This window comes from Ursus americanus, chromosome 20 (assembly GCF_024610735.1).
Source record: "Ursus americanus isolate L20-20 chromosome 20, mUrsAme1.1.p, whole genome shotgun sequence".
Classification (NCBI taxonomy): Eukaryota; Metazoa; Chordata; class Mammalia; order Carnivora; family Ursidae; genus Ursus; species Ursus americanus.
In genome coordinates this window covers 25,953,697-25,972,109 of record NC_142146.1, presented here as the reverse complement: position 1 = coordinate 25,972,109, position 18,413 = coordinate 25,953,697, and the positions used below count along the sequence as shown (strand labels likewise).

Below are 18,413 nucleotides of genomic sequence, written 5' to 3'. Positions count from 1 at the left end.
CTCTAATTAAATGGCATCTGTGGAGAAATGTTCCCATCTTTTGGATTTTTAGGCTCTATCACATCTCATGTTGTATTTTTACAATTAGGCAACCTGACCAATCTTTTGTAAACCAGAATAGCTCTCTCCTCCACCATGCCAATTAGCACAGATGTTACTTTATTTAACAAGGGTTTTTCCCTCTCTGCTTACACGTGATCAGACCAACTGATGAAACCACCCAGCCAGCACCGGGGCCTCCAGCTGAGCTTCTCATACTATTACTGGCTGGGTAGAACCATCTGCGTGCTTTCCCTTGCTGTTCCTGGCACCAAAAAGTAGGCGTCTGCACAATGGCTGACCCAGATAGAAGGGCCTTTGCCAAGACTGCTTTTCTTATAGCAATGCTGATTGACCCATGTGAGGATGAAATGTGCACCCTTGTACCACCATTCTCTGGGCTGACTACCATAATGTCCCATTAGGGACAAGCAAAAAATGGCTACCCTATCGCAAATCCAAGCTAAGGATCAAGCGTGGTTTAAGAAATACTTTCTTACAATTGGTAAAAGGACCCAAGCATTGGAACAGCTTTGATTAACACAAACACTACTGATTCTGAGATGTTGGAAATAAAAAAAGAGAGAGAGAAGGAAATAATTCTCTAATTACCTGTCTTATTCAAATGCCTATCACACTTGTGTTAATTTACCCCTTAAAATAATTTATAAAAACCCCATTTCTCACTGTATACCATCAATTGCTATTCATTTTTATGTGGTCGGTGAATGTCACTGGGAAATGAGGTGACTTTTCAGGCCCTAGGAAAGGTCAGAGTAAAGCATAATACATCTGAATTCTTGCAAAGCACACAAACCCCCAACAACAATCATTCATAAACACTGAGTGCCAGACACAAAATCTGGCACAGGGGATACTGTGATAAGAGACGAGTCTTGTAATTCAATATAGGTAGTTCTCTGACAGTCAAAGCAAAGGAAGCATTTGCAGAATACCTAGGACACCCCTCTCCCCCATCTCAAGATGCTGCTTCTGGGGCCCGAGCCCCAGCAGGTTTGGGGAGGGGCTCTGGAATCTGCAGCCTAAGTTGGGCCATAGCTACCTACTGAAAGTGCTTAAAGCTTCCAGAGGGTGGGAAAGGAGCCTCCATGAGACACAAGGAATTGGGCTGAGACTGAAAGGAACCCTAGGAATTCTACAAATAATTCTGGTCAGAAGAGACAGCAGAGCAGAACACCACAGAGGTATGAGATGGCATGGTTGGTGTGAGGGAACTAAAATAGTTGTGCGTTCCTGAAGGGCTGAGAAGGAACTGGAGAGAGGGTTGATGATCAGGTTGAACAGGGTGAGATCATCAAGGGCCCTGTAGACTGCCTTAAAATCATAGGATTTATCCCAGGGAGGAGGAGCCCCTGTAGAATTCCGGTGGGGAATCAGACACTGAGGAAGACTTTCACAGGGAGCAAGCTAGTGTTACAAAATACTTGAGATGTATGTGACCATTAATAAAATGGACTTACTCTAAAATTTCTAATTAACATGGCACTGTTAAGTTACTGAACTGAGAACAAAAAATTAATACAGTACAGTCTTTCTATATCCTCATTCCCCTAACCGATGACATTCAGAAGATACATGTCAAACCCAGAGTAGAATCAATTCTGTGATAATGCTTGTTTTGAAAATGTGAATCTGTCCCAATGAGATTGATGGATTAGGGAACAATGGAGCATAATGTGAATTTCATGTTTACTTATGCACAAATATATCCACACAAAACACCGGATGAATGATGGATACTGCACACAGCTGAACCCGGCCATGCAGGAACACACAAAATGCGCACATGCACACATCTCACAAATCTGCCAGCCACCTCAGTGACAGCGTGTGTGACGGGCTACGCCCATATCCCAAATCCATCAGATTCCACATAGTCCTCCTTCCACTATTTCATGGTAACTCACAAGCTGCAATGTTTCTAAGGTCCACTTCTCCAAACAAGCTTCAGGATTGTATTTATTATAGTATTTATCTATTTTATTCATCAGTTAACATGTGTAAAACCATGCTACCACTTTAACCAGATTCCTACCTCTTTTTATGTACCACTGATGACGCTTTTGAGTGCTGCTCCCCAATCCCATTTCCCCATGAATCCAGTAGTTTTGAATGCATGATTTTGCACAGCATGGTAATTTGGGGGGAACATATAAATCGCCTATAACAAATGACTGTTCTGAAGATGACTGTTCATTTAAAGATGAATATGTCATGACAATCAAATTGACACATTTTTCTACAATGGTAACTGCAGAGAAGCTTTAGGTGACAGATCATGGCAGCACTCAGTAGGGCTAAAGGAACCCTGACTCTGTAGGGAGGAGTGCTGGTACTCCATGTTCATTCCACATGTCCTCCACCCCAAGAGGGCCCTCCTCTCAAGAAGAAGGTGACCCAGGGGCGCCTGGGTGGCTTAGCCAGTTAATCGTCTGCCTTCGGCTCAGATCATGATCTTGAGGTCCTGGGATCGAGCCCCACATTGGGCTCTCTGCTCAGAGGGGACCTGTCTTCTCCCTGCCCCCCCGCCAAATAAACAAATAAAATCTTAAAAAAAAAAAAAGGAAGGTGACCCAGTGCAGAGCCCCAGGAAGACATGGTTTATCTTTCTCCTCTAGATGTTGGTGACTAGATACAGGGCCAAGAACTGCTGCAGCTGGCTCACTTCTAACCTGGGGAAGGGCCTGTTCTAAGCAGGGCAGGGCAGGGAGGTGGAAAAGAACTTGGGTCCTTGAAGACACTGATAAGCTTCTAAATCACTGGTTCTAAAGCCTTTGAATAAGGTTGGAATAACATGGTATTCCATGCCTCATGCCCCACCTTAGAGATTCTGATTCAATACTGCTGTTTCTGGCATTTTTTTCAAGCGCTCTAGGTGATTCTAATGTGCACCTAGAAATGAGAAGTCCTTTGGACTTATTTGAGCTGATAACCTTCCTTATTATTTGAATCAGTTGGAGTCAGAATTTCTGTTATATTCCCCTTAAACCATCCTAGATAATGACACTCTCTTTGGAATGAAATGCAAGGTCCAGTACTTAAAGTCTTTAAATTTCATTAGATCATCTCAAGAATTTAAATCTCAATTCCTGGCCAAAAAAAAAAAAAAGACTCATTTATTTGAAAGATCTTGTGACTACCCAACCTTCAAACCTAATTCTGAAGATAATCATCACAGATATCAAAAAAGGAGTTTCGTCATAACTGAAACTGAGGGTTGGTGACTTTGACTATAGACATTGAGAAAAAAAATCAACACTCATTTATCCTGGGCAGTAAAATAGGTATTCATAGTTTTATTGCCATCCAGCTGGATGATGTTAAAGTTTGACTGTTGTCTAGACATGAATTTAGGATTTCTATAAACGTTAGCATTATCACATACAAGTACCATGCTGGTTTCATTCTTATTTTCTTCAATTTTATTTCCAAAGTATTGTTCTTGGTATTTTATGGAATGTATACCTTTGCATCATTATGAATGAATAAGAGATGCATGTGTACTATATAAATATGCTTCAAATCCCAAAGACTGTCTAGAATCTAGACTGAGAACATCCTGAAATTAAGCAACTTGGCAGCATTTCTCCCTGACTATTCTAAATTAATTGGAACATTATTTTGCATATGAGGCCCCCTTCCATTTTTGGACTGTGTGGTGGTGGGCGTATTATGTGTATGTGGGGCAGGTTAATTTTCCAGTTCTTTATGCTTTCTTGTTAATGGGACTCTTGATACACCTGAGAGGACATATGAAAGAATTCAGGTAAATGCTGCACACTTTCAATGATCTTGTTTACAATTGTCTTAACTTTGGGATGGTGTCCAAGAATTTAAAGGTGTGGATGATCAAGAGGTCAGAACGATCACCTGAAAGTGATCAACCCTAGATGCTGGTCTGAAAGGCCCTTTCAGTTGCAGGGACAAGGTATGGTTGGAATGAGTTTATTTAATAACAACAATCTTTAAGAGTTCGGCAAAGAGGCAAAATAAGAAAGATAGGGAATTTTAAGGAGAGCAATAAGAACATCAAAGGTGAAATAATAATTGGGAAATACTACCAAGAAAGCCAGGAATGAGAGTCTAGTCAGGGGTGTATGAAGAAATGGTAATGGTAGGGTGGGGGGAAGGGACCCCTTTCATAACTGCTTTTCCACTTAAAACATTTTTGTTTTCTTCTCTCATTTTCAAATGTAGCCCATAACGTTTTAGGGTAAAGCTAATTTGTTCATGGCTTATTAAAATCATCATACTTGGAGTTACTGCTGTCAAAGCTTCTATCTATTGACCTAAGTAACTTTGGAAAATGATGTCCTGACTGGAAATAAGGCTATAGACAGAACTGTAGTAAGTTGGTAACAATTCTGGGGGAAAGGAGGGAGGGCCCTGCTATCATCTTAAATAAAAAGGAAATTTGGGGATTTGCTTATATTCTGGTGATCTTTCAAGACATTTTAAATACTTCAGCCACACTGCAATGTCAGGGCTGAAAAGGGTCTTGCTTATTGTTTTTTTTTCATATAGTTCTAAAAGTTGCTCGTGACCAACTGTACTTTACAAGCAGAGAAACACTCCAGACCAAGGTTAAGCTTATGCGAGCCAAGTTTACTAGTCTAATCAAATACAATTTACAAGGAAGTTAATCACATGCATTTGTAAAGACAGACATGCTTATTAAGAGGCTTAATAAAAAGCATGAATGGTGAACTCTCTGTGTAAATGATTATACTTAGTATTCTTATGGTCAAGAGACTTTTGTTTTTGTTCTTCTTTTCTCATCTTATTAGTTGTTCATATCAATGCTAACATGTTTTTCTGGTACCGCCCATGTTATTTATTTTTTTAAATTTTATCATTATTGCCACAAAATAGAAAGGTCCAAAACTTTCCCAACAATTGCAGTTCCCTCTCAGGACCTCTACTAACCTAAAACATGCTTTTAATTTAATTGGGAAAAGTCACTTCCTTTGGGTGCAGGAGTTGGGGAATGACTATTACCTGTGTACAGAGAGAAAAACACCACCTTGTCTGGGCAAACATAGCCCCCAGACTTGGGCATGCTGCTTAGTGAAGAGACCTGGGCTTTTCCACCCCCTCGCCCCTTCAGCAGGGCTCTTGTGAGCAGTGCACAAATTGCATTACCTAACACTCTGTAACCCTGCCCCTTTTTCCCATGCTGCAGGTGTGGGGTTCCTGGTGTTTACCATCTGCAATACTTCCATACGGATGAATTCTCAACACATGGGCATCTTGGAGCAGAAAACCAGGAGGGGAAATATCAGGGTTCACAGAAAGAGAGAAAGCTGCAGCAAAGGTGCCCAAGCCACCAACTGACCCAGAAGCTCTATCACAAGGGAAAATCAAAAAGATGTTTTTTAGCGTCAAGGTTTCAAGGCAAGGGGAAAGCTGCCTGTCTGATACAGATTCCCCCCTTTGTTTGGTAGGCCTAGAATTCCTATGACAGGAGCAAAGCCATTCCCTTGGAATTAAAGCTCAATTAAACATAGAGCTTTCTGGAAAAGTTAACATAGGGGTGTCAAAGAACAAATGATGAGATGCTAGGGGCAGAAGATTTAAAAGCAGAAAGATGCTAGGTAGGAGAGGGTGGTGCTGCCACTGAAGGGGAAGGAGTGGGGACAACCTAGCTGCCCCCACGGTTTTGGCCTCTGGCCTTAGCTGACGAGCTGCACAGACAATTCAAAGCCCCCATCTCGTTCCCTGCCATGCACATGTGTACTTTAGGACCCAAATGACTGTCCCCAAGGCAATGTGGCGTTGAAAGACTAAATAAATGTCAGGTTTCAAGAAAGGTCATTGGAAGGAAGCAAATGCTATTAATGACACATTTAATTAAGCACAATTCAAACCCACAGGAATTTCTGGCCAGGGATTCGAACTGTTTCATTTGAGCTCTTCCCCAGCTATTGTCTATGCCTCCTGGGCAGTGTTCAGCATGGATACAGTCTGGCAACTTCACATTTTATGGAGATGATGGAGATGAAGACAAATGATGGGGAAGAAGGCCCAGCATGAGGGGAGTAAGTGTGTCATTTGTTCCCGAAGGGCACCAGCTTACTGTCCTAAAAAGGGCATTACAGTCAAGGTTCAGCACTCCACTTCCTGTGGTTCTGCTTTCACGGGCTCCTCAGATATTTTGGTTAAAAATAAATTTACCGAAGCATGAAGATATCAAATATTGTTTATGAGATATGTCTGCTAAGTTAAATTAAAACCGTCATCCTGTAAGCTGTTGACAGCAGAGAACTCTCGATGGCGCTCCTTTGGACGTTCACATTTCTTCACGATGGAATTACGTGTTTTGGGTAAGGCAAAAGGGTGGAGACAGGAGGAAGGAATGCTCCTACAGAGGTACACGGCCCACCTGCCCTGACCTTGAGCTGGTTCACGGGCAGAAAGATTGTGAACAAGGTTCATATAACACTTAATGAGTAACTAAATGTCACACTTCAAATATCTGAGCTCATTTTGGCCTTAGATTATAATTCCTTAGAAGCTAGAAAAACTGTTGAGGTCTAAGTTCATTTTATCTATTCGTGTCAATAAACTATATTAAATGGGAAGGTATTTTAAATGGGACTGTATTTTAATCCAGTTTTCATTAGCGTTATTGATTAAACAACAAGAGATTATAAATATATAGTTACTATTGGAAAAAAATGTTATCATTAAACATACTCTAGAGATCCCAGTTTTCAAGTCCACCCAGAAGCCACAAGGAAAATACATTACAATCAATACTTTGACATAATACGTGTTCTTAGGAAGTATACATCACTGAATGAAGAGAAAATCAGATAACTAGGAAAATTCTGACCTCCCGGGAATGCCACCACTCAATTTCCCTCTTCCAACTACCAATCTAACTTGAGCTGCCTAAAAATTCACCAATGAAACATCACTGACAACAGAACTGGCTCTTTTCAAAGGCAGATCCTTCAGGGAAGGATTAGAGAAGCCATTTTCACAATTAATACTTTAGGGATGATTCATCTAGCTGTCTAGGTACATCCTTCCACCACCTTTCCGCACGGTCATGGACTTCTCTAAAGTTTCCCCTTACCAGAGATTGATTTTGGACTGGGCATGGGATTTCATTCTGGCCAACCAATGAGATGGGAGGGAAAGGGAAAGCCTGCTGGGGAGCTTCCAAATAAAGACTTTTCTAGAAGATGTTGTGTGTGTAGGGGTGGGCGGGGGGGGGGGGTTGATGACGAGATATATACCTGCCTCTGTGGCAGCCCTCTTGAGAACATGATGGTCATGAGGTGAGGAAAGTCAATACACTGAGGATAGCAGAATGAAAAGTTGGTGACGTTAACGAACAGCTGAATCATCCAATTCCAGACCTTCTTATCTTAGGACTTTTCTTATTTGAAATAACAAGCAACGAATTTCCTCAGCTGAGATAATAATTTCTTTTATTTTTACCACAAGCAAACTGGTATAAGCCCAACCATTTTACATTGTGCCAGAGACTGTGAGAGAGAGAGAACCGCCCACAACAGACATTGTTGACTGCCTGCTCAGTATCCGCCACCACTATCTGCCTCAGGCGGTTGTTGGATTTCCTTAAGGGAAAACAATGGTTGTGTTTAATGAAAGAAGAAATATGGTTGTAGTTCAAGTCTGATCTCTCACATGAAGCCTGTCTAGATAAAAAAATAATAATGCGACACCTGGGTGGCTCAGTCAATCGTCTGCCTTTGGCTTAGGTCATGATCTCAGGACCCTGGGATCGAGTCCTGCATTGGGCTCCTTGCTCAGCAGGGAGCCTGCTTCTCCCTCTGCCTGTGTGCTCACTGACAAATAAATAATAAATAAACAAATCTAAAACAAACAAAAAAACCCCCATGATGGTCTATCCTCTGAATTCATATTAATCATGATCTCTACTGCTTCTCTGGCATTAAGCGATATAATGTCTCTCACGGTGATGAGTTATATTCTTATTTAGTTTAATTATTACTTAACTTTTGATGGGTTTCCCCCTCTCTCCATTTTACCGTAAGCACCCTCACCGGGACGACTCTCATTTATTTCTTATACAGATACGCCTCACCTTTCAATTCCTAGAACATAACCTGAAGTAGATTTGGTAATGTTTAGGTTGTGTATACTTCCAGAAGTAAGTATGAGTCAGCTTTTAAATTTGTTTTCAGTCATCTGACACTTTCTGTGATTTTGCTGTCATAAAGAATAGATCAATGCATATTACAAAAATAATTATATGAGTATGACCATGGCATATGTTCAAACTACCCAAGGGCAACGACTGGCGCATGCAGGGGTCACAAAGACAGACGACGAGCACCCTCACTGGTGCTGGGAGCTTGCTGGGGGGCGTGCATACTTCATTACACATCCTGTTTCATACAGGGATTTCTAGCTCAGACAACTCTGATTTCCTGTAGTTTAGAGAGGATTCTGAACCATGGATAACTTTAGATCTTTGGAGACTGGTAGGTAATTATCACAAAGCACAGCAAAATGTCTTGCAGTTCATCAGGAACTTTAAAAAAAAGTTTTACTTGGCTGATGTGCTTAAATATTAGAACTTACACACAAATCAATTTTAGAGCTTTTCTTACGTTATTTTCCCTATTCTTGAATGTTAGCAGAGATATTCTTGGAAAATGATTTGGCAACAATTGTGGAACATGACTAACAGTGCTAGAACAAGTAAAAAATTACTTAACAGTCAGATGAATGACCAACTAAAATAGATTTCTAGAAAACTAAGTGTTGGATGTCATTTACATTATCATGAAAAATAAAGTATGGAAAATTAAAAGTATCAAAATTCTCAATTTTGTTTTCAAGACTAAAAAATGAGAGCTTGATGAAAACCAGGGTTTGAATTAGATGGGCCCAAAAGGTTCTTTTGGGAAACAAAGCAGAGGGAAAATTGTCTTCATGAATAAATACTAACCCTCAAAACAAGACTACTACAGGCAATAAGTAAAGGTCAATTTTTAAAACTTCCCATTAGCTTGCTTACATTTCAGAGAGGAAGTAGAGTGATATCTTTCATAAACATACGATACAGGGGCGCCTGGGGTGGCACAGCGGTTAAGCGTCTGCCTTCAGCTCAGGGCGTGATCCCGGCGTTCTGGGATCGAGCCCCACATCAGGCTCCTCCGCTATAAGCCTGCTTCTTCCTCTCCCACTCCCCCTGCTTGTGTTCCCTCTCTCGCTGGCTGTCTCTATCTCTGTCGAATAAATAAATAAAATCTTTAAAAAAAATAAATAAATAAACATATGGCACAAAGCTTAATGTGTTACCTCTTCCAAGACTTAGCTGAGTTGTGTACTCTATTATATGGCCAAATCAGGGGCATTGACAGGGATAAATGTGATATATCTTCATCTAAAGGAGACAGTCCATGGATTACAGAAAGGCTTTCTACGACACATAAAAAGATGATACTGAGAGAAAATAAGTTGTATGACCTAAGATATGATGCTTGTCCAAAATATGTCTGTCACACATAGCGATTTGGAAAACCATTTCTCAATGATTACACTAGAACCACTGTAAGCAGATTTTGTCACACTTAGGTTGATAGCTACTACTAGATTGTTTGTTTTAATGTCTGTCTTCCGCTGCTATTTTAATCTTTTGCTAACTGATATTAACAATTTCTTGGCCCTGGGCACTTTAAAAGATCAATGGAGTCTTGACATCTGCAAGGTACATATAGTTTAAGGCCCTGCGTGTCCAAAGCAAGAGGAAGCTTTGCTTCAACTTCTGGCTACTTGCTTATGTGAGAAACTGATGATGATGATGTTCATGAAAAACAATCTTGAACTTTTTTGAAGACCTGGAATGTCCCTGCATCAGCCCACCAAACTGGGCTGAAAATGAAAGCAAAATAGGTCTAGGGATGGTAGGGGCCCAGTCAGGGGCTCTGGTGCCATCAGGGTGGCAGTGGCAATGGTGGTATGTGGCTCCCATGGGAGAATGGTTCTCAGCTATGGGCCTGAACATTTTCCAACTGTGTACCATGAGGCTGTGATAAGCAACAATCTCAACGTAAATCAATAAAGGTTATTACTCACTCATACTTCATGTCTGTCATGGGTTGGCAGAGAGAAAGAGAGAGCTGAGGAAGATCTTGTAGTGGTAATACATACCCATCACTCCCCCTTACAATTCACTGGACTGAACTAGTCACGCGGCTCTGATAGTTCACGGGAGACAAGGAGGTGCAATCCTACCAAGTGTCTTAGAATGGGGGAGAACTGGAATTAGCTGGCAAAGAGCACAGACTATCTTATTTCATAAAATAATAAGATAACCTATTGAAAAACCAGGGGCTTTCTCTTGAAAATTGCTGCCTCCTTACTTTCAGAGTTGAAAAATATATTAAATTTTGAATAATAATTTTAATTGTTTTTTGGTACAGAACAAGTCTACATACAGAGTTAGACTTACTCTAGTTCTATTTTTGCCTGACTTCTCAGTTTTAAGTTACAGTTATCACCGTAAAGAAAAGTAATTAATTAGTGTTGTAGACTAATCCATATGTCACCAAAATAGATAGAATGCAAATGAAACATGACTCCATATGCCTTTTTCATTTGTTCTTCCTTATTCTGGCTTTCATAGACATGTTCTCTGTACAGGCAGACATCTCTTCTAATTTATTATGCCAATACATTCTGTTTTTGTTGTGATTTTTAGTTATTATTTTTAATCTAAGATATATACATAACACTTTGAAGAGTCAAATGGTTCTATAAGGCCTGTTATGAAAAACAGTTCACACAGCCCCACCCTCCACTTCCTGCTCTCCAGAAGGAACCACTTTCAATTCTTTTACCCACTTTTTTTTCATCTCGATATCTCTAGCTTATATTGCTACATCTTGATTTTTTTCTAGAGAATATTACACACTTATTTTTCACTATGGAAGATAAAGATTTAGGTCTACTGATCACTAGCACCCGCTCGCTCCCCTCATCACGCAAACACGCAGTTCCCACACCCAATCTTCTCCACAGAATTTTATTGTGATTTTTAAAAAAGTTTTTATTTATTCATTTCTTTAAGAAAGAGTGAATCTGAGGCAGACTCTATGCTGAGTGCAGAGCCAAACAAGGAGCTCGATCCCACGACTGAGAGATCATGACCTGAGCCGAAACCAAGAGTTGGATGCTCAACTGCCTGAGTCGCCCAGGTGCCCCACGTGATTTTGATTAGATTAATAGTCAATGGGCTTTCATTATAATGTTTATGTAAATTCTAGTCATGGCTCAGTTACAAGGCTTATCGTAACCTTTCTTCCTTTTTCTGACACTCTGTTTTTCTTCGGAGTTACAAATTGTCCTGTGTTTCAATGGCACAGTTTCTATAAAGTTATCATTAATTCAAACCCAAACTCACGCCCTAGTTTAAATCTCTTAACTTGTTCAAATATATTACTTGTTCCCCAAATAGCATCTTTCTGGGGAAAACTTTCTAGAACCTTCTGACTTTCTCCAACCTGGGCTGGCGGCTGCTCTCTGGATCTGCTAAATAGCTGTGCTCTACTTAGTCTTGGAATTCCGCATATTATCATTCTCAGGAATCTTTTTGTCTTGCTCTGATACTCCATTTCTTGTTCTCAGGTATTCCCCATCCTCAGTGTGTGTCCTTACTTTTGCAGATCACATCCTCCAGTGGATTCTGAGAATGGGTGCATGGGAATAAGGTTTTTGAATCTTGAATATCTGAAAGTGGCTTAATTCTAACCTCACACTTAATTAGTTTGGCTAGGTATTGAATTGAGGCCGGAAGTAATTTTCTCTTAGAACTTAAAAGGTATTCCTCCACTGCCTTGCTTCTGGTGTTCCTATGAGCAATTTGTAGCTATTTTAATTCCTGATCCTTTGATGGAAATATTTCTTTTCCCTCAACACTACACATTTGGAGGATATCTCTTTGTTCTCAGAGTTCTGACCTTTTACACTGATATAGCTGGGTGTAGGTTTATTTTTACTCGTGTGGGACTTTCTATAGACTTTTTCAATCTGAAAACTCAGGTCTTTCATTAGTGGAATGTTTAATTAATTGTATTTCTGATTATCTCCTTCCTTTCATTTTCTCTGTTCTCTCTTTCTGGAACTTCTATTTTTCAGGTTTTGAGCCTTTTAGATTGGTTCTCTAATTTTCTTCTATTTTTCTCCCTTACTTTCCATCTCTGTCTTCTATTTTGTTTTCTTGGGAAAGTTCCTCAATTTTATCAATTCCAACTCTTTTACTAAGCTTTACATTTCAGATATCATACTTTGATTTCTAATAGCTTTTGTTGTTGTTCTCTGAATGTTTTCTTTCTTTCTTCTTCTTCTTCTTCTTTTTTTTTTTTTCTGAAGCATTCTTCCCCTACATAAACTGTTTTCTCCCGGTTTTTTCTATTTGCTTTTGCCAGTCTTTAACGAACAGATGCTCTCCTCAAGTATCTGGTGACCCCTGGCTGTCTTGCTCATATAAAGTAGTGTGAACTAAAAGCTAAGGGAAAGTTCTGTGTGTGGATAGAGCTGTGAAGGGTGGGTTCACTCTAAAGTGAACTGGCTGTTTCCCTGGAGAACACCTAAGGTCAGTACATTTGTGTGTTTTTAAAAATTTATAACTTTTATCTAGAGAAAACTCTTTTCATCTCCTGCCTGAAGGGACAGACATACTGGTATTCTGGGAAGCAAGTGGGGTAAGGCCTAGGGATCTCAGATTCGGTATTTAAATACATTCATCATTCCTTTTCCAGTAGGGTGTACTCATATGTGCCTCACCTCTCTCAGTCCAGAGACATTCTATTTTACCCTTTCCAGAGGAGTAAACCTCCAGTCTTCTGCCAGAGTGGAAAAGGGAATCTACTTGCTTCTTTTCTTTTCCTTTTAATTCCAGTACAGTTAACATACAGTGTTATATTAGTTTCAGGTGTACAATATAGTGATTCCAAACTTCCATGCAACACCCGGTGTTCATCACAAGTGCCCTCCTTAATCCCCATCATCTATTTCACCCATTCCCCTAATTGCTTCTTGAAGAGCAAGTTCCAGCTTCACCCCATTTATAGTTCCTGAGCTTCTAGAGGAGTTTGCAATCTAAATCAAGTTGCTTCTTGGTTTTTACCCACTGCTGACTTAGCATTTAGTTTTCTTAGGATGCTAAGTCCGTTACCGCTTAACATCAGTTTTACAAGGAACAAACTTTTGTTACTATCTTTTCTCCTGTTTCCTAATTCCTTGAAGGTTTACCTTTAGCAACCCTGACTGTCCTTGGAGTGGAGGTTCGGAGGCAGCAGAGCTAACTGCTTGCATTAAAACTGCCATCCTTAAATGAGAGTTCCAATCGGCTCTTCTACAAATCAGAGAATCACAGTTGTCACGTGTGAAAGGGACCCCAAGAGACTATGTGGTGAACTCTTCCCTTCGGAGAGCAAAGTGTGCTGTTTCATTTGTAGATGACATAGTTGAAGGACCAAGAATCTGAGTGCCTTGCTCAAGGTCATGCCCCCATACAGACAGACATCACACTGCTATCTGTTCTATGTACCATACGTAACTGTCCCTCAAAGGTTTGAAAGTTTTGTTGTTGTTGTTGCTGCTAATTTAGAAATAGTAACAGCGAGATCCTTTTCTGTAATACCTTATACGTGCATCTTGTTCCAGCGGGCAGATGGATTCTTCCTATTAGAATATTAGGTGTTGAATTACTCATAAGATGTGGCTCACTGTTTTATTTTTTGTGAAGTTGGCGTAAAAACAATTTCAGACACAACCAGACTTTTAAAGTGGTTGATATGCTTTAGACTGTCCTTCTAAGCAATGTATACAAGGATCTTAGGGAGCAGCTATCAACGTACCATCATTTAAATGTAATTTGTATAACTTTTTAAAACAAGTGGTAAACTAATTACTTTTCCGGAAATAACTTAAAACTGAAAAAACACCGTGGTTTGTTTTATAAGTGTCTTAATCTATTATTTGGTATAATGCTACTTGGTACATTTTAGGAAAAAAAAAAAAAACACAAGCTTTGACAAAAAAGCATTTGCGGAAGAAGAAAGGATGGGGATTTGGGATTCAGCCTAAACTAATGCTGCTTTTTTCTCCCAGTGCAATGCAAACTGTGGCCTTAAAATATTACTAAGTTACAATAAAAGTAAGATATTTTAATGAAATTATTTGTTTTAGTTTGTAGACATGTTAAGAGCTTTATAAAACTCAGTACTAAAGACGTTTTAACACATGCAGTACCCTAGAGGAAGATGAAGGATAAAAGAAAAAGTGTCCTTAAATACTTACAGATTCTTTTCTGCCCATAGTTTTGCTGTGTGAGCGGGAACGGGAGATGTTGCTAAAAAAGGAATCCTTTTTAGTGGCAGATGACGGTGGGGAGCCAGTGAATTCTCTTCCTCCAGGCAAACTTTCAGTGCTTGGGGATGAACTGACGGTTTTAGAACTTTGTCCTGTAGGAAAAATTAAGAGGCAATAATGAAACACTAGACTCTTTCACTAAGCTACTTTATTCACTGTCTTTAATAAAGGATCAATATTACACTTCTTTGTTCACACTGTCAACATAAGGACACTGTGGAGTTATTAAAATGCACGCATTTTTACGTACCAGAATAGCTACCAGGTTTTTAGCACAATGAAGTGCTGCTATACTTTTCCACATGTAATTGATGCTACAATAGTCCGAGTGTTGCACACATATAAAAAAACTAAAAGTTTTAATTTTTAGAAATCATGGGTTAGATAACTGGATTTGCCCTCACTAAATGAATCATCATTAGGACAGAAGCCAGAAATTATTACACTATACATTATACTATTAATATTAAAAAAATCTAAATCCTTCAGCGGTTTTTCAGAAGAGCGTCTTTCCTTTTCACTAGCTGCGCGACAGATATATGGGTCTCCCCAGCCTGTGGTAGCAGCTTCCGAAAAGTGGGACAAGGTGCTGGCTCACGGGGCCTCTCTCCAGACCGGTTCTTACATCGGAGTGGGGGCATCTGTGACCCCACCATCTGTTATTCTGCTTAGCAAATGACCGTTTCAGGGATAACACTAAGGTCAGCTCCTATTAGAATGTATCTCTGAATTATCAAGTCCCAAATTAGTGGTAGTATTGATAAGGTATTTACTGTCCTATATCTGACAGAAAACCCCTGCACCAAATACATTTTTTTCCCTCAATTATAGAACTAGCTTACTAACATAACATTTTTGTTCTCTTTGGGAACACAAACATTTAGATCTTAAGAAAATGGAGTCACCAGAACATGCCCCCAAAGGGAATGATGGAGTCCTTCATCTGGAGATCTGAAGGAAAATTTCTAGGCACCAGGAGGAGTCTTGCCTTGAGACAGAAGAAAGGACTATCAGACTTCCCTGCCCTTTCATGCCTTGTACACACAGAAGGGACAACACTGGGATGGCACTCTGGGCAAAAGGATGAGACACTCAATGACCCAGGCCTCACCTGGACAGCACCCAAGGTGTGCAGTCATTATTCTCACTCAACAAGGTTGTAGCCCGGAGGCTAGATAGCAGTTCTGAAGCTGTCTATAAACCTTTTAAAGTTTTTAACTGATGGGGATAACATCAATAATTTCTTTTGTTGCATTAAAACTGAAAGCCCATCCTCAGAGGCACATTCTTAAATATACAGCTGCGGTGCCCTGCCCAATTTATTCTCCCAGCTGCTGGGAGTGTTGGCTGATGATGGTTCTTAGGAATTCCTCTTCTGGAAACAGCTCCCAGCTGAAGAGAGCTGCTCTGTCTAAGGTCATGTCCCTTCCCCCAGGGATTAGCTCCAATCTAGTGACTGGTTGGGGGAGACAAAGGATAAAGGCTGGCCTTCTTGCCTCAAGGCAGGTGACTCCAAAGGGCCAGCTCAGTCCCGGGAGTTCAGGCAGCAACTGCAAAGCAGTTCAACTCCTCTCTCAGCTCAACACTGCTCCTTTCACTCCCCAGATGCTGACCTTGATGGCACGCACTGACCCCCCCCCAACAGCTTCCTACCCATAAATCTTTGTCTCAAAGTTTATTTCTCAGAAATTCTGACTCATGACAAGTATTTACAATCATTTTAGATTCTAGGCATTTTAAATATACTAAATAAAGACCAAATTCTTAGGCCACCTCAGACATGCACATATTCTTGAGTTCATAACCAAACACCAGGGAACAAGCCCCATGCAGATGCAGCTTATGAAATGCCTACAAAAAGTCTGTCTAGCACTAAGAATGAGGGATGACCACAAGAGAGCTCTTAAAAAGCTCTTAAAATAGCAGTACAAGGGAAATACAGACTTGTATGTACACTAACTAACCTGTAGTCCTAGGTGATAAAAGCAAACACAGCAGTGTAAACAAGCATATTCTGGAAGCACAAAAGAGGGAGCATCTGATCCTGTCTTAGGCAATGCGAGCTACGCGCCCCATCTTAAAGCCTGAAGAGCAGGTGGTGGTGGTGGTGGTGGTGGCGGCTCAGGAAGGGTCATCTCTGGCAGAGAACACAGTATTTATCAAGGCAACTGGTAAATACTACTAGCTCCATCAGAGCCTTGACTGAATCCCTTCGAGCTTCCTACCACCCATACGTCATTGAAAATGACACCAATACTAGTGTAAAGTAACATTAAGTCCCAGAGAGTGCTTCTTTCTCATTTGATCATCATTTCACTGGTTTTCTGGGGGAAGGAGAGAGTCAAATAGATTCTTTCTAGAAGTTGCTGGTACCCTAAATCTGAGTTTATTTTCCCCCTTGGTCATCCAGCCCTAGGGGGAGGGAGGAAAAAGGGACGGTGAGGATCTAAATAGAGCCAGCTACATCAAGAAGAGCACTCTGTCCTCATCCTAAGGATCTGGCCCTTATCCAGTAGATGATGGGAGTTGCTACAGATTTCGAGGAGGAAAGTAGCAAGAGGATTATAGCTTAGTTGAGTAAGGCATCTCCTCCTGCACTTGCCCACGCAAGAGATTATAAGGGCTTAACCTAAGGCTGTGATAGATTTCAGAGATGTTTACAAGGCAGAATTCCTCAAACCAGTACCTGCTGAGTCTGATACACCTAAGCTTGAGTCTAAGCCCAGTGGGTATCTGGTTGTGGGGCCCTGAACAATTCACTGACTCCATAAGCCATGGCTGTCATCTATAAGTGAGACGTCTGCTTCATATGTGCTTTGTACCCCAAGTGGGTAATGTGCATGAAAGCGCAGTGTGGCTGAGCGTATCAGAGACTATGTGAAGCAGTCAGTAGACATAGACCATTACTAGCACAGCGGTGACTTCCAAACCTAGAGCAGGGAGTTTAGTATGCAGTGCGGTGGGTTGCAGATTTGCTAGTCCTCTATTTACACATTGACTGTACCTCCCGCAGACTTCAGTGAACTAGCTCTAAGCCCAGGATGACCACATACGCATACATACGCCTGCCTGGTGGGAGGGCTGGCCTCCAGGACCTGCTCTACGGTCCCGCTTGTGAAGACGCATGCCCCGGTGTGAGCTGCATCTGCACAGAAGGGGTAGCTTGTTCTAAAGTGCACGAAGGTGCTATCTGGACTAAATATGGATGTGTGTAAGGATATTAAATCTTTCCTTTCTTTCCTTCTCCTCTCTAAAACATTCAGTGAAAGTTTTGTGTCCCATGTGCTATGTGTCTGTGGAGGTTATTTGTCAAGAGCCCAAGCTGACTGAATGAGCTTCACAGGCCTCATGAAGAGCCCTCACTACAGAAGGGCTCAGAGGGACGGAAGGGGGAAGCAGAGAAAATATTTATTGAGTGCCATGAATTATATTCTTGTGATTTTTCTCTCATTAAACTCAATGGGAAATAAGAACGGGGTGGGGGGTATTCCTACATGGACAGGCAGAACCCTTGTAAACTCGAGACCAGCCAGAGGAGCTGGACACAGGATACCCAAAGGCAAAATATTCAGAAGGCTTGGAAGCTGGGGGGGGGGGGGTCGCTAGTGGGGACGCATAGCTCAGAAGAGCAAGGGAAAGGCCTGGGAAGCCCAGTGGTGTGGCCACAGAAAGGGGATCACCTTGACTTTATTCAATGACTCAGGAGAAAATGAGATACATCTGGTCCCTATCTGGTGACATTTTGTTACCTCACAGACTTGAATGACAGCAAGAAGGCTGATGTTTACATGTTAAAAACATACATCTTGGTGTCACAGGACAGTGAATGGAAGCAGGCTGCTCCTGAAGCCCCTGGGATAGACCTGCTGCAGCCTGACCACAGAGTCCAAGCACTGTTGGATGTGCCCACATGCAATAATGTGGATACAAGATATCAGAAGTAATGATTAAAAAAAGGAAAGACAGGTGTTGAG

General features: G+C 41.0%; 1 protein-coding gene across 1 annotated transcript in view; it reads right to left on the bottom strand.

Annotated features, from left to right (window-relative positions):
• The window catches only part of TBC1D5 (TBC1 domain family member 5), a 562,848-nt gene that overhangs the window by 44,158 nt on the left and 500,277 nt on the right, over positions 1 to 18,413 (bottom strand). The window contains exon 19 of the mRNA XM_045791684.2: positions 14,368 to 14,531. Within this exon, the coding sequence (XP_045647640.2) occupies positions 14,368 to 14,531 (164 nt within the window). The remainder of the gene's footprint in view (positions 1 to 14,367; positions 14,532 to 18,413) is intronic.